Raw genomic sequence first — 15552 nt, 5'->3', positions numbered from 1 at the left:
GTAAATGAGTGGAGACAGTCTTTTACTCTTAGTGAGTTCAGTAGATTCAGTAGTTGCCTTTGGTGGGAAAGAAAAAAAAAAAAAGAGTCGTAAGATGAATGACTGTTTCCTTGGAGTACAAGGGAATGACAATTTATTCTGTGCTTCTGAATAAGGCCAGTAGCACACTAGCACGCTACTGCTTGGGCCTTGTCTTTGGAAGACACTGAAGCTTCACACACTGTGGAACAAACATCCAACTGAAAATTGCCAACTAAGTAATTTTCTTCACTGTTTTTAGACAAGGAAATGTGTGGACAGTGAATAAGGCAGTTGTTCTAGCCTTTTAACTACTTCTACCCTCAATAAAAGCTGGAATGCAAAAATCTCTTGAACTCAGTTTGTTGGTAACCATATTAGAAATCCCAGATCATGTAACGTACCTCTGCTGAAGGCAGTGCTAAAGACTGGGTCCTTGAAATGTTGGTTTGTGTTATGCTTTGAGTGGAAAGAGAACAGTGAAAACCAAAACCACTAGACAGTTTACAAAAATTCCAAGAAACAGATATGGGTCTTTTGAACTCAGAAAATACTTCCTATATTTGCCAGTTACGCATTAAGCCTAACCTGAAAAGCATGAAAGTAGAAGGACTTACTATGACTTGCAAGAATTAAGAAGTTGTCTGGGGGGAAAAAAAACCAAACAGAAAAGTATGTAATGCCATTCCAGAGAATTTCAGCAAGAGGAGGGCTACTGGCTATTTGTTCTACTGCCTTTCATTGAGAAAGAGTGCTGTGAAGCTGCACCTGAAGTGTCAGATGATGACTACAGCTGAATAGGTTTTACATTCACTGGTTACTCATGCTGCTAACAGTAACTCCCAAACCGTAGCATCCATTGCTTGAGTTGATTGCCTTTCCTGAAGACAAAGGGGAAGATTCTCACGGACACTTGATTTGCAGTGATGTTTGGGCCTGTAACTCTCCCCTTGCTTTTGAAAATGTCCCACGCCATTTAAAAGAAGGTTAAGAATCTCTGTTGGCAATCCTGTACTGCTGCAATATTACTCCATGTATCAGTGGACTGGATTAAGGCACTGACTTGCCTGGAGGCTGAATGAGTTTCAGTACACTGCAGTGCAAATCTGGTAAATCAAAGTTCACTGAAGGTACTGCAAGTATTCTAGACTCTACTGAGCTTTAGGACCTGTCAGATGACACAGAGACAAAGGCACTCATGCCTAGACACCCATGGTCTTACAAATACCATTTGTTTCTCTGGAACTGACAACCTATCACGCAGCTGTGGGTCAATCGCAAGTGATCACACAAGACAGGAAATATACAACATATAGTGTAGCACAGTAAACAGAAAAGGATCCAGGAGTGATTAGCTGAAAAAAGAAGGAATGAGAAAAATGTCTCTTACCTGGTCAAGATTGTTGTAAAAATCTATACTGGCTGCACACAGATATCTCCCAAGCAGAGTCGCGTGGGTAGTAAAAATTGTGGCAACAGGAAGTTTCTGAGATCGAGAGAGTATTAAACCCACTCCTGCCTGCCACTCATGGAAGTGGGCAATTATGTTGGGCTTGTCGTCAAACTGACAGGAAAGCTGAAAATAATTATAAAGAACACACATGAAACACATACTATCCTGCTCATCATCCCAGCCTTAGAAACTTCTTTTTTTTCATGCCTTCTTCTGTGTGCTTGCTTTCTTTCGTATGACAAAGCAGTACAGCATTCTAAGTAGTCACGTGTCTTGATTCCCATCAGCCCTAATCCTTAGCCCAAGAAGCACATGTGCCTCACTTGTGCTTCAGAACAGTATCCTTCCTAGAGTGTTGAGGAGCTCTGGCAAGCACAGTCACTCTTCTTTCTTTTAACATGCTCTTCTGCTGTTGAAACTCTTGTTTGGATAAGAAAATCGTGAGCACCTATGTCAGACATGATTCTGCAGATTAACAAAGTCTCCTCTGTTCAGGTAGGCTATGGTAGAGTGACATGTGCTGTCATTCTTTCTGTTTGCCTCTATTCCCTGTTCAAGGTACTATCTAATAGCTGAGGTATGGCTTCACTGGCTTTAAGAACAGTTTATGAGTGTGACAACTTGACTACCATAAGAGAGAAAAAGGGAGTTTGAGATCCTACCGTAAGATTTCACATAGGGCGCCCCCCTGGAAAAATAATTAAATGAGCACTTAAGATTTAAATTTTAAATACAAATTTGATCTATACCAGGTATCAACTTCCTTAAAATAGTAATTTTCAAACTGGAGAATAGGAACCACATCCCAAAGCTTTTTGCCCTGCTGACAAGGCTGAGGTTTGAAAATCTCTAGATTTAAAAACTGTACCTCTTTTAAAAACCAGGCTGTTAATGATCCAAAAATCACAGCATCGTTGGCTTCTCGGTCATGAAAAGGGATCCCTATGTTGCTGACATCCCAAAATTCGCCTTTCCACCTGTCCAGATTCCAGGCTGCTGATCCTATATCAAACAGCAAGACATATGGGCTGCCCTCTATCAGCCATCTTCCAAAAAAGACCTATGTGAAAGAGGCGAGGATATAAACAGAAAATGTTAAAGTGAATGTCCTGGTTTCAGCTGGGATAGAGTTAATTTTCTTCCTAGTAGCTGGCATAGTGTTATGTTTTGGATTTAGTATGAGAATAATGTTGATAACACACGGATGTTTTAGTTGTTGCTAAGTAATGTTTACACTAGTCAAGGACTTTTCAGCTTCCCATGCTCTGCCAGGTGCACAAGAAGCTGGAAGGTAGCACAGCTAGGTGCTCCCTGGCCAACAGGGGTATTCCATACCATATGACATCATGTTCAGTATATAAAGCTGGTGGAAGAAGAAGGAAGGAAGGGGGGGATGTTTGGAGTGATGGCGTTTGTCTTCCCAAGTAACGGTTATGCGTGATGGAGCCCTGCTGTCCTGGAGGTGGCTGAACACCTGCCTGCCCATGGGAAGCAGTGAATGAATTCCTTGTTTTGCTTTGCTTGCGTGCACGGCTTTTGCTTTACCTATTAAACTGTCTTTATCTCAACCCACGAGTTTTCTCACTTTTACCCTTTCCAATTCTCTCCCCCATCCCACCGGGGGGGAGTGAGCGAGAGGCTGTGTGGTGCTTAGTTGCCGGCCGGGGTTAAACCACGACAGTGATTGTAAAGGCCAGTTAGCATAACTATTTTCATCCATCAAATCTTAAATATTTTACATAAGGAATACATGATCATAGTCCTACATACCCAGGATTTGTGGTTTTCCTTGCAAAATACATGGAGTAGTACTAGTCCAAAGGCAGGAGTAAAAGGAAACTACAATCTTTAGGAAGATTTTGTTTTTAAGACTTTCAATTTAGATTTTCATTGCAATTTTAACTTTTTTTCATGGAAAAAAGCTTAGGAAGACTATACTTGGTTGAATAATGAGGTCTTATGTTCTTATTGAAGTATCTATGCCTTTTTTGTTCTTATTTCAAACTTATTATTTTCTTTCCGTCAGATTTGTCACCAATCTTTTGCCATTTATGCTACATTACTGGTGACAGATTTTGTAGCACAGGTGCTTGGGACCTGTATCTAGCATGACATTTCCTCATTCTGGCCAAGCAGTGCAGCTGATGCCCTTTGGCAGAGCAGAAGGATCAATCAGAAGGTATAATAATACCTAAAATCACGTCAGCCTAAAAATACAGCTTTCCTGCTTTATCTGCATCACTATAGTTAAATATCTCTAAGAATATTTAGAATTCTACTGATATAACCTACCTGCCCAACCAGGAGAGTAGGCTGAACTGTCATAAGGCAACAAAACCCAGCTGAGTCCACACTACAGATTGTACCAGTCTGCACAGTCAAATTATTTCACATTAATTCTACCATCAAAATGGCTATAGCAGTAGAGACATATTAACCAGGAAGAACGAGGTACTATAGGGAGTCTAGCGCAGCTTATACCCCATGCAGAAGAATCTTTTATGCCACTGTTCAATCTCTTTTCATTCACCAACCCCTGGGACCTCAGGGGTTAAACCCAGCCCTGATGCTAGAATGGGCTGAGTAGAGGTCAAGTCTTGAAAACAATGAGATAAAAGCTCTTAGATCCATTTGCACAAAAAATACAGATTGTAACAAAGACAGGTGTGTGAAGCAGGGTCAGCTCCTTATGTACTTATTTCAGGCTATCAGATTTCTTATTCAGGAAAATGAGGTTAAAGGGCAGGGAGTTTGTGTGAACACAGACTTCATCTAAATATGGAGTTAGGCTATGGCAAGGAACACACCTGACCTGAGAAGTTTGAAAGCGTTCTAGGTTCCCTGGTTTAAAGGGATCCATTGTGATGCATAAGCAAAATCCAGACATAAATGTTAATAGGATAAGCGCAGCTCCTGGAAACGAAAGCTTTGTTATTAGAGATCAAAGCTATACCTGATGTACCTGGGACAGATTTGCTGCTATATATGAATACTCCAGCAGCACAATGCACATGTTAGGCTGGCAGAGTTGGCTAATTAAATTGAATGCATTGCTGGAACAGCATGAAGTGTACATATAGCATTGCAATTAATCTGCCCCACAAGTCGTCAGCTGTTTTCCAAACACAGGAGTGTTACACAGCTTGCAGAGACATCTGTTTGAAAGCAACAGAGAAAACATGGAAAACTTGATCAATCACTTATGAAAATTTGATTAGAAATAAGAAACGGCAGTTAGATTAGATTTTTTAGTTTGAACCTCAGCCTGAACAATGCAAGCATCACACAGTGTTAGTGTCCCCAACAGACATTTTCCAAAGCTATGGCACATATATGTCCAACAATACACAATAGGGCATTAGATCCTAAGAACAGCAGAAGCGCTGTTAAAAGGGAGATAACACGTCGCCAGTGCCACAGCTGGTAGCAGTCCAAGAAGTTTATGAATTTCTACATTAAAGTGTGTCATGCCCCTCAGCAACAGAACCTTGTAAGAATGCTTCCTTGATGCTGCTTCTCAATGCTTTTCACATCTGTTCGGCATATATTATCAGCAGATAATTTTTTCTCCTCCCAACTAGCATTTCTGAGGGACTCAATGCTGAAACAGAGTGAAGGTGAGTTTTAGATCTCTGATGAGGACTTTCAAGAAAGGAGGTCAGATTTAGCATGTGTTATCTTCTACCCATTTTCAGGTAATCAGTTGTCCTCAAGGCTGCAGCTGCTTGCAGCTTAGTAGCTCGCCCATCAACACAGTAGATTCTATTCCTTTCAGCAGATCACCTTTATAGGATGAAGTTTATTTCTAGTTTACTGTTGGAGAAACTGAGTCACAGAGAGGCTATGAGGTTTGACTGAGATCACACAGAAAAAAACTGGTTAATGAACTCACTCCCTGTGCTGTGGTTTAACCTGTTTTCCTAGGGAACAGACAGCTAGTTGCATTGATCTGAGGAAGCAGATTCTTTGTCAGTTGGGTGCTTTTCTTAAGTCCACCTGTGGTTTGTCCCTTTCTGGCTTTCAACTCAATATAATGCTACATAAGAAAAATTGTGAGCTAGCGGAATGCTTTTCTCTCTCCAGCATAAGAATGCCAAATGTAACGTAAGGGTTCAGTCAAAGAAAGGTCATATTATATCTACTAAAATCTCACTGTATTTAGAGACTGGATAAATAAGTCATTAATCCAATTAAGTAGACTTGCAGATAAATGACTGTTAAAACCTGTAATTGGATAAACTGGTTCTTCCTCAAAAATAACCTTTAATGAATTGTCTCTGCTGTTCTAACAGTGGATTCTAAGCCTTTCCCATTGTGACATTGACCAGGACTGCTGTGTCAAGTGGAACGGCAAGAGCATTAACCAAAATTGTAATCTCCTCAGCGTCAGCTTTGTTGCCCTGGGAAGCAGCAGCACATCTGATTTACCTCACATCCTTGGCTTTTCATGGTGTCCATTGCCTTCTTAACTGCGGGGTTTGGAGGCTCACATGCTTCCACCTGAGTCTTCACGCTGTGCTCAAAATAGGGACCAACCAGAAAATAGTTTTCACCCCATTCATCTGCTGTAATTTTGGCTTTTGTCTGGATCACAGTGTAAATGCCTCCCACTGCAAAAGAAGATCACAAAGAACAAAAAGTAGAAAGGGGCATAGGCTACAAAGCTCTGGAATAAGCTCCAACCCACCTGTGGATCAGATACACCTCTAGCTAAATCAGTTCACATATTCAGATTTTAAGTGAAACCCAGTCTCTATCAAATAAATAGAAGTTCAGTCTCTTAAATGGAATCAGAGCTTCACAGTTCATTTAAGGAGTATGCACGGATAGCAGACCATGTGTAATTCTTAAATGACAATTTAACCCTTTGCTTACTCCTGGGTCACTGCATATGGCTTCCCTGAATTTCTCAATTTCTCTAATCTCAAATGGATACTTTCTATCCTTAACTGCTATTTTTATCCAGTCTGTGATTTTTTTAGATTTCTTTTAGGTGTTCAAAGTCACACCACAAATGTTCGACCAATATATTATTTCATTCTTATGTTATTCCTCCCTTTTTGGACCTTGAAATCTTTACATTCAGATTGTGGGATTCAAATCCTGGGGCTCATGCTTCCACTCTCCCATGCCTAATCTTGATTCTACTGCATCCCAAGTACAGCATTCTGCTTTTTTATTGCAGCAGTTACAATTTTCAAATACATTTTTTGTGATGTGGAAATACATGTGGTGAGAACTGAACTGGCACTCCCAGCTTGTTTTACACAAATCACTGACAGAAATTGAGGAACTGATGGATTTCATTGACTACTGATCATAAAAATGGATTTAAACCAGTATCCTCAACACAAAAGGTGTCATGTTCCATCACCATTTTAAAGAGTTGTTAAAGTTGGAAGGAACGTAGCCTACGCTGCCAATATAAATGTCTGCAGCATCTTCCACCAGAATATTGTCCATTTTAAAAATAAACACAATATAAAATGTATAAGAGAATGCGAAAACATCCCCTGACAAGTCAGTACACCTAGTCCTGCACATGGTATGCAAGATTCACTTGGCTGCTCTTCCTCACAGTTTTCCATAGCCAGCCCTGTAATTCATGCATTGGCAGGGCAGTCTTGCAAAGCCCCCTTTGCCACAGGACCTGTGGTGCCAGGCAGTGGGCATTCCACCACCACAAATTTGGAAGAACAACAGCGGATGCTTGAATCCAGCAAGTGGAAGGGAAGGGAAAAGAAAATCAGAAGCTAGGTAGCTGCTGTACATCAGAGACAAGTTTAGCATAGCTCCAGTGATTTTAAAGTATGGTAAGACAAATGAAGCTCAACAAGTACAAGCAAACAACAAAGGAAGCAACAGGAAGGGAATTAGTATTCCTCTTTAAAAATTTCATTCTCCACTAAATTTGAAAACGTTCGGCAATACTCCAGGCAAGAAGGAAAGGCTATGCCTTTCAGCAGTGACATCAAAATTACATAGCTTGGATTCAGATAAACATATAATTTTCATTATATGAGACAAGTCAGAATGTTCAACCCATAAAGTGATGCAGTAATGATGACACGTCTGTTCTTATGGGGTGGTAAGTACGTCATATGAGCATAAGGCACTGTAATCCTACATGGATAAATAAGGGGCTTGGTAGAAATCTTAGTCATGTAACTAGTTGGTTTTAACTGGCAGAAATACTGAGCTTACAATAAAGAAAGATTTTTGTGCAAAGCAGCCTGGTGACGCCAGGAAAAGAGAAAATATCTACTAAATATCTACTTGCAAGATGAAAGATACTAAATAACATTATAAAGCTGTATATGACTAGAGTGGTGCAAAGCTCTTTCCCCACTATCACAGGAATGGAGATCAGCCTCTTTCACACTGCAAGGCATTCAATGTTGGGATCAGTAAGGTAGCTGAGTTTCCACAGCCATTAATTTTAAGATTAATATGAAAGCTGCAGCTCAGGAGCTGAATAGAGCCTGGAACTCTGTTTTGTATAGCCAACAGCCGAATGTTTCTTTTCACAAGATTTTGCTTAGGATCACTGTGTGTCCTAAAGCGTGCCCTGCCGAAGACGTACGGAAGGCCTGTTCTGAGGGAAAGAGCGGAGAGTATGCTGTGTTCTGCCATCGTAATCTGTTGCACAGCAAGGTAAAAAACATTTCAGGCCACTGATTTGCCTGAAATGCAATGAAAAGTACTTAGGATAAAAACAAAAGAGTACGTTTTACGGACTGTGAAAACTCTTCAGAAGATAGCTGCAATAAAAGCTCTGGGTTACCTGGTCCCAAAACTTGCTTTTGTCTTCTCCGTCACTGTGGAAATATGACTCACAAAGCATGTCTTTGCATAAGCTTTAATTGACAGGGGAGGGAAAGTGTCCAAGTGAAACTATGTACGTGGAAAGTGTTGGGCATAACTTAAAAAAGACATCTTGAGAAGAACAGAGCAATGTCTAGAATAATGTATTGACTTTTGAAATTACACTTTTCCATAGCAAATTCAAGGAACATATTATATATCATTAAGAGACAGCTTATATCTGCTCAGTTACTTTGAATTCCCTGGAAATACCTGTGCCAGTAAGCAATGCATTACATATCCTACTAAGTAACAGAGTCAGGGTTTACATATTCACTTGGAGCCTAACAGAATTCTCAAATTACTTCCAACAATTTGGTAAACCTCCTTATTCTTCTCTAATATGATGATTTAAGGTCATGTTATAAACAGAAAACCTTTCCAAACAACAGGGATGTACCAAAATCCCATGTTGCAAGTTTCTCTATGCAGCTTCTGAAGTTTTGTACTTTGAAGCAGGTTTTAAAACAAACAATAAAAGACAAAATGAGAAATAGATGCAGAATCAGGAGAGATCAGATCCAGAGAATTGGTTCGGATCGTCACAAACATGGGGAATTAGCAGTAAAATGTGGATACAGGGCTAGTTTAGTGTTCTGGTCTCCACCGAAACGTTTTATTCAAATATTTTAAGTTTTAATCATTTTAAAATGTCCTTGAGAGAAAAATATTTTTATTATTTCTTTTTAAAGTGTGCTTTTAACTTTTAGAATAAAAGAAATCAAGTTAAAAAGGAAATCAACAACAAACCTTTTTCCCAATTTATTTCCTTTCCATTCTTCCTCTTTTTCCAGGGAAAAATAAGCTGGCATGGAAAGGGGAATTAAAACGTTTGGGAAAGAAGGATTTTGTTCATTTAAGAGAAGTTTGACCTTCTTCTCGTGACATCTTTAAAAAATAGAAGACAAAACCAAAATACTTTCTCAGAAAATATTTCATTGAATTATTTCTAGAAGTTTCAGTGTTTTCATATTTGTTACCACTATTATGAATTTGTCTAAAGGAGTTATCTGCATCACTCCAGCCATTTTCTTCTTTCCTCATTTCAAGTCCTGGTGCATTATTTCTTTTGTATATTTAAAATCCAAGCAGCAATTAGAGCCCTTCAGGATAGACATCAGAACTATCTAAATAAATAAAAAGTCTGTGAGACAAGAACAGTCTCCCAATATCATATCACTACTGAGGATAACGTTAGGCAGAAGTGGAGCTCTAACTATGCAACTGGAGATCTTTATGCAAGATCTAATATGTAGATGTGCTCTTTCAGCCGCAAGCTGTTATGTGGAAAGATGCATGCCAATGCTTTTTGTCACGTGATGAGGAAGGGTCCACAACTTCCAGCATTACCCAGGAATTGTGCTGACAAAAAATGTCTCCTGGAGGTGCAACCCTTTGATCATGGAATTGCCAAAACTTCTCAAAACTGCCAGAGATACCCACCATTCATTTTACTTGCTCTCCCACCCAGGCCACATTGCAGAAGGACAGAGGGAAGGAGCAGCAAAACCAAAAAGGAAGAAGAGTGATAGGAAGTGAAGCTATGCAAGTGAGACATAGATAAGTGGAGATTGTCACTCATCGGTGCAGGAGCCCTTCCCCACACGCCTTTGCTACACAGAGACAGAGGACCAGGGTGCTCCCGGGGCTCTTCAGCTTCTTTGCTACAGCCTGATCGGGCCACTCTGAAAGCACTAAAGCTTTCCTGAGGACCATGGCTGTCACGGAATCCAAGAGAGCAGTGGGACCCCAGGTTCAGGATTCAAATTGACTTCACTGCCACAATTACTAGTTACATCAACTATCCTTTCACCCCTTCCCCTCAGAATGTATCTTTGTTCTATAGGGATGTGATAAAATCGGGCTTGAACTTATTTTTTCTAATGTTTGGTTGGAATTTTATTTATTTATTTATTTATTTATTGCCTGTTGACATATCTGGGGACCATTTTTAGAGTTATAAAATGTGTCAGGTGAAAAAACCCCAGCATCTTCAGACAGCAGATGTTTTTCATGTATTTTTCGCTAGGTTTGTGGCCAGAACTCATCAGAAGGTAGTAGTTCTCTAAATTCTGTGAAATTCTGGCATTCCAAACATATTCTGAAATAATACTGAAACACTGAAATTTATGACAGATGTCCACAATACAATACAGAAGCTATTTCTGTGTGCATCACCCCCAATGCACAAAATTTCATCAGAGATTGATCTGACATTGACATAACACCCCACTCTAGAAATGCACAGGGCTTTGATACTGTGCTTATGCCCAGTTTATGCCAGCACATCCCCACTTCCCAGTGTGCTAGTTCAGGTGTGTCACAGATTACATCATTCACGTTCTCCCAAGGAACTTTCATCATGGAAGGACGTTTAATGCAGAGGGGGTGAAATGCTCATCCTACTGACTTCAGTGGATTCAAGATTTAATTTCCAAGAGTCCAGATTTTCACCAGAGAAACTGTACACAGAGCTCTGCTCCAGGGAGAACTGAACCAAGGTTTGTTGTCAGCAGAGTCTTCATTCCAATAGGGATGGAAAAAAACATTTAGGATTCATCTATCGGTGACTCTCGAGCTAATCTATTCACAGCTGAATGATGATACAAACTGGCTGTTTGCCCAGCATTTTTAAGCTTTCTTCTATTTTCTGTCTAAAAGCTGTTAGTATTACAGCAGGAGATACTAATCTAAATATCACTGGAATGATTTTAAAGACATCTTTATAGAGCACAGACCAGATCTTGAACATTCTCAGACCTTCTGATTAATGTATCAGAAAACGCACTAAACTACATCTAACTGTTCTTGTAACTTACAGAATTAGACTTCTACCCCATACCCAAATTAAATACTTAAATTTTCAAGGAGAAAAATGTCCAGGACTGCTGCCGTTACTCTTGCAACGGCCGTTGGCAGCTCCCTGTTGACAATTTCCATCTGTGGGGCTTCAGACACAAGATCTACACAGCTTGTAGCCACTTGGTTTGTGCTCCTGTCCTTAAAGTTTTTATTGGTCTTCATGTTATAGGGGAAAGAAAACCAGTCTTCCTTTCCAACATGCACAGAGATATGACGAGACCTGGCTTTACTGGAGTACAGTGGCCAGGAGAGAAGTGGAAGGGTGAAAAAAGCTGAGCTTCCCCAAGATTACCACCAGATCATGTGGCCCTGCAGTGCACTGGGGTCCTTGCCTGCCTGCTTTTTTCCTCTTCTGCCACAGAAACACAGGAGATTCACTTCACAGTATGGGTATTGCCCATCAGTGAAGAGTCAAATAAAGTGGGAAAAGTCTTGCAAAACAAACTACATTTTTCTCATTTCTTTGGCAGGGGACTTTCAATGCAAGATGATTTCAATGTTGTGCTCAGTTTAGGTGGCAAGTTCCTTTCCACAGGGAGAGTGACACTGGCAAATGAGCCTTTTTTATTTCTCATTCTCCCCTTCAGCTACCTTGTCTTTCCTTGCTCCAGACAGAGAAAAGAAGAAAGAAGAGTTGCTGGTGCGTTCCAACATATATGTCAGAGATTGCCACTTAGCACAGGCAGCAGCCAGAACAGAGAATATAAAAAGAAGCAGAAAAGTAGAAAGCTCTGCCTAGTTAAAGCATGTGTTAAAATGATCTAGATTTAAAAAAAAAAAAAAAAAAAAAAAAAAGAGAGAGACACCTCTGCTGTGCCAGCTGCCAGAGAAAGAATTGATGAGATTCCGGAAATAATGGATACTTGTAGACTCTCAGCACTGAATTCGTACAACTGACTTGTCCTTCCCTACAGCTGCATCTCATGCCTCAATACCAACCAGCACCATCTCCAGCTCAGGGAAATCCCAGTAAACGCTCGCTCCCCGTGGGCAGCCTGACACATGAAGATCCTCTCACAATACATAATTAGATGTGCTCCAATTTGCAGGACCCCTTCATCATCCTCAACCTCTGAAGAAGAATATATTTGAGAGGTTCAGAAAACAGCTTACCACCTGTAAAGTGCACTGTTTACAGGTGTGGGAATAGATAGCCATCTGTGAGCTCTGGTAGTTCCTCACAGGCAAGACGACGTTCAGCCTTATTGTCACTGTCATGGAGAAATGGAGGAACCACTAAGAAGCAGCACGGGTCAGGGAGGAAACGAACCCATAGCCAAGCACCTAGTGATGCACACAAAGTTAATACAAAGACTTGAACTCTCTCCTGTAGGCAACAGCAGCTTTGCACCATTTTAGCAGTGCAAGGAAGCTTCATGCTGAACTACCCTGACACACCTTTGCATTGCCAGAAAGAAAGAAAGAAACCTTCACATCAAATGCTCAAAATTAGGTTGTCAGACAATAAACCCAGCTAATGCTTATCTTTCCCTCTATCTAAGGAATATATATTACATTACATATACAACATTAAAACTAAAACACTAAAACACGTAGCAGTACTAAATCTATGTGGGGTCAGCCTACTTAGTCAAATAAACAGTTCTTCCTTCTGCTAAAGGAGGCAGGAAAAACACAGTGTAAGCTATTATTTCCTAAGCCTCTGTATCTTCTGTGACGACTCTCCCTGTATTTTGTTGCCTACTCTCTCTCCTAAGAAACACAGCGCCTCAACATTTTCCAAGAACTGTTTAGAAGAGTTCGGTCCCCAGGGAACAGTATCTCACCATGTGACTTAGACATTCAATTGCCTGGAAGATACAGAAAAAAAAATTTCAGTATCAAGAATGTACCAGAAAAAATAAGCTGAAATAGGCTTATTAAAGAGCGTTTGCACAAATGTTTCCAGTCAAAGTTGGTTAATGGAAACTTTGCACAGAGATCTGATTCTAATGAAGAAACTGTTTGCCATGACTAGTTCAGTCAGCCCTGTTTGAATATATGCACTTGGTAAGTGATGTAATTAACAGCACCTTATTTTTAAACTAGCTGAATAAACAGTTAGTCTTATAAATATTAATTCTTTCACAAAAGGTGAGAATAATAACTTTTAGCTGTGTCAGCTGATTTGGCTTCAGTCAAGTTAATGAGAACTATATCGATGATTAAATGATTCACTGCATTTTGTACATACACAGAAAGACAGATAAATCTAATTTTGTTTTACTTTTTCTTAAACATATTGTGTGTTATTTATAACCAGTGGGTCCAGATGACTCAGAAAATATATATACTATGGAGTTCAGAGATGTTAGTGGGAACACCTGAATTTGCTAGATTTCTGCTGCCATCTGCTTGCCAGTGCCTTACTTATCATGCACATTGCAAAACTAAATGCTGCATGATCCAAGTTCTCACAATAGTAAATTCACTCAAAAAGCTTGACTGAAGCTACTTAAAAATAAGCCCACAGGGATTTGAAGTGCAAAAGCTACTCTGTACTACCTCTGTTTATTGATACTCACCATCCTAAAAAGAACAATGTAAAATTGCACTGCAGTCCAGATTAAATACCAGAAGCTATCACAGAATAGTAATTCCAGTTTCACCATAGAGATAAACCCTAGCACTGTCTGCTCCTCTCACATACATTTCCCCTTTAGAGTTAAAATCTTAACAGATTACAGATCCCTTCTCCTGACTAATCTATTTATCTGCCAGGACAATAAGACACATGAGGTCAATCATTTACTAATACTAACTCACTTTTGTGGCAAAAATGGAGCCCATTCCCCCTTGGTGAACTACACCTACCTGAAAGGGGATGATTTGATGAGCAAATTAGAAATGGAGGCAGAAAGATCTTTGCATAACAAGCAGCGTGCACTTTGCATAGACAAGCTGTGTGCAGTGAACAGATTTTCAATCTGTACACATGCACAAAGCATGAAGTCCCTGTCTGGCACCATCTGTGTTTGCAAAGACCAGGCCAAAAGGGTTTCAGCTGGCATAAAGACTGCTAGTCATGGACATCTGTTTTTTGTTCAGTGGCTTCAATGCAGCTATGTTTATTTATACCTGTTTCAAATTTTGCCTCTTCTCTGCACTGCTCTAGAAGGCTGAGGGAGACTGCTAAACTGTTCTGAATCTGATGTCTGTTTTACGGCTCATTTTCATGCATTACATTCCCAAGTGAATTTGCATGGAAGGTAAAATATAAATATGTACAAAGCAACATCTATATATCCATACATCTGCACACCCAGGCATAACACTTAGATGTTTGTTTAAACCTATCCCTGGTGGTGAAACATGTAAAGACACACAGACGTCCTGACTGTATACTCATCCCACACAAGCACAGGCAGATGCAGCCCACACACAGCATGCACGATTACACACGGATGCCACACGCATTCGTTCCAATACAACAGCTCTGCAGCCCACTTTTCCCCAATCCCCCCTTAATGCCTTTCTTGTCCAAGCCCTTCGTGCCTCCCTCCACTCCCATGAAAATAGCAATACTTAACTCCTAGAGTGTTGTACAAACCTTTGTTGGTAACTTCCCAAGAAACTTCAAAGAGCAACAAATCCTCCACTGGCAGGTCTTCATCCTCCCACTGAGGAAGCCCGTTAAGAGAAGTCATGGACAGTGATCTAGCCAGTGGCATTTTCTTCAGCCCTCGAATGCTCACCACGCAGGCCACAACAGTTAGCAAATGTCCAGTTAATGTGGCAGTTCTCCGCAGTTCTGGTTAGAGCAGTCTGCCAGTGTGCTGGGCTCCGAGGAGAAAATTATTCCGATAGCTGGGAGCTAATGGGTTTAAACTGTCTGACCACCAGCAATAAATTGGCTCAGTGAAATCCTCAGGGCTTGAGAAGCAGCTGCTGGTAGAGGTAAGAATTTAAGACTGACCTGAGAAAGGTCTTGACTGTTTTCAGGCCAGGGCTCTTTCTTTTTCTTCTCTTAGAGGGAGGTAAAAAATGGTTTTGAGCTCCTCAGCCACAGCATTCAGTATCTACCGCCTCAGGGACAACTGAAACTCAACGGTTGTAAATTCAGCACTGCCCTGAGCAAACTCCAGCAGGGAGGACACTTTGAGTTCACCACCTGATTTGAGTCCGGCCCCTGAGTCCTCCCCTCGAGATACACCCTCCCATTAACACCCATGGACCTTCTCTATCAGCTGGCCACTTACCAACTGGGTTAGTAGACTCGTTCTACATGATGTTTCTTAGATTATTTGCCAGGTTAAATGCTGTTACCTATTCTTGTTCAGTTCATCAGCCTGTAAGCACTAGTTTACCTCATACCCTTCCTCCACAATTACCTCCAGCTGTGTTCCCAGGGCTCT

At 40.5% G+C, this 15552-nt stretch overlaps 1 protein-coding gene across 1 annotated transcript in view; it reads right to left on the bottom strand.

Annotated features, from left to right (window-relative positions):
* Nucleotides 1-14868, bottom strand: part of GYS2 (glycogen synthase 2) — a 49407-nt gene extending 34539 nt beyond the window's left edge. Inside the window, exons 1-4 of the mRNA XM_075161111.1 lie at nucleotides 14748-14868; nucleotides 5900-6081; nucleotides 2340-2531; nucleotides 1409-1594 (exon numbers count right to left, since the gene is read on the bottom strand). Of these exons, the coding sequence (XP_075017212.1) occupies nucleotides 1409-1594; nucleotides 2340-2531; nucleotides 5900-6081; nucleotides 14748-14868 (681 nt within the window). The remainder of the gene's footprint in view (nucleotides 1-1408; nucleotides 1595-2339; nucleotides 2532-5899; nucleotides 6082-14747) is intronic.
* Nucleotides 14869-15552: the final 684 nt, after the last annotated feature.

The sequence above is a fragment of the Calonectris borealis genome, chromosome 1 (assembly GCF_964195595.1).
Source record: "Calonectris borealis chromosome 1, bCalBor7.hap1.2, whole genome shotgun sequence".
Classification (NCBI taxonomy): domain Eukaryota; kingdom Metazoa; phylum Chordata; class Aves; order Procellariiformes; family Procellariidae; genus Calonectris; species Calonectris borealis.
The sequence above is the reverse complement of the archived record's forward strand: the minus strand, read 5'-3'. Positions and strand labels throughout refer to the sequence as shown.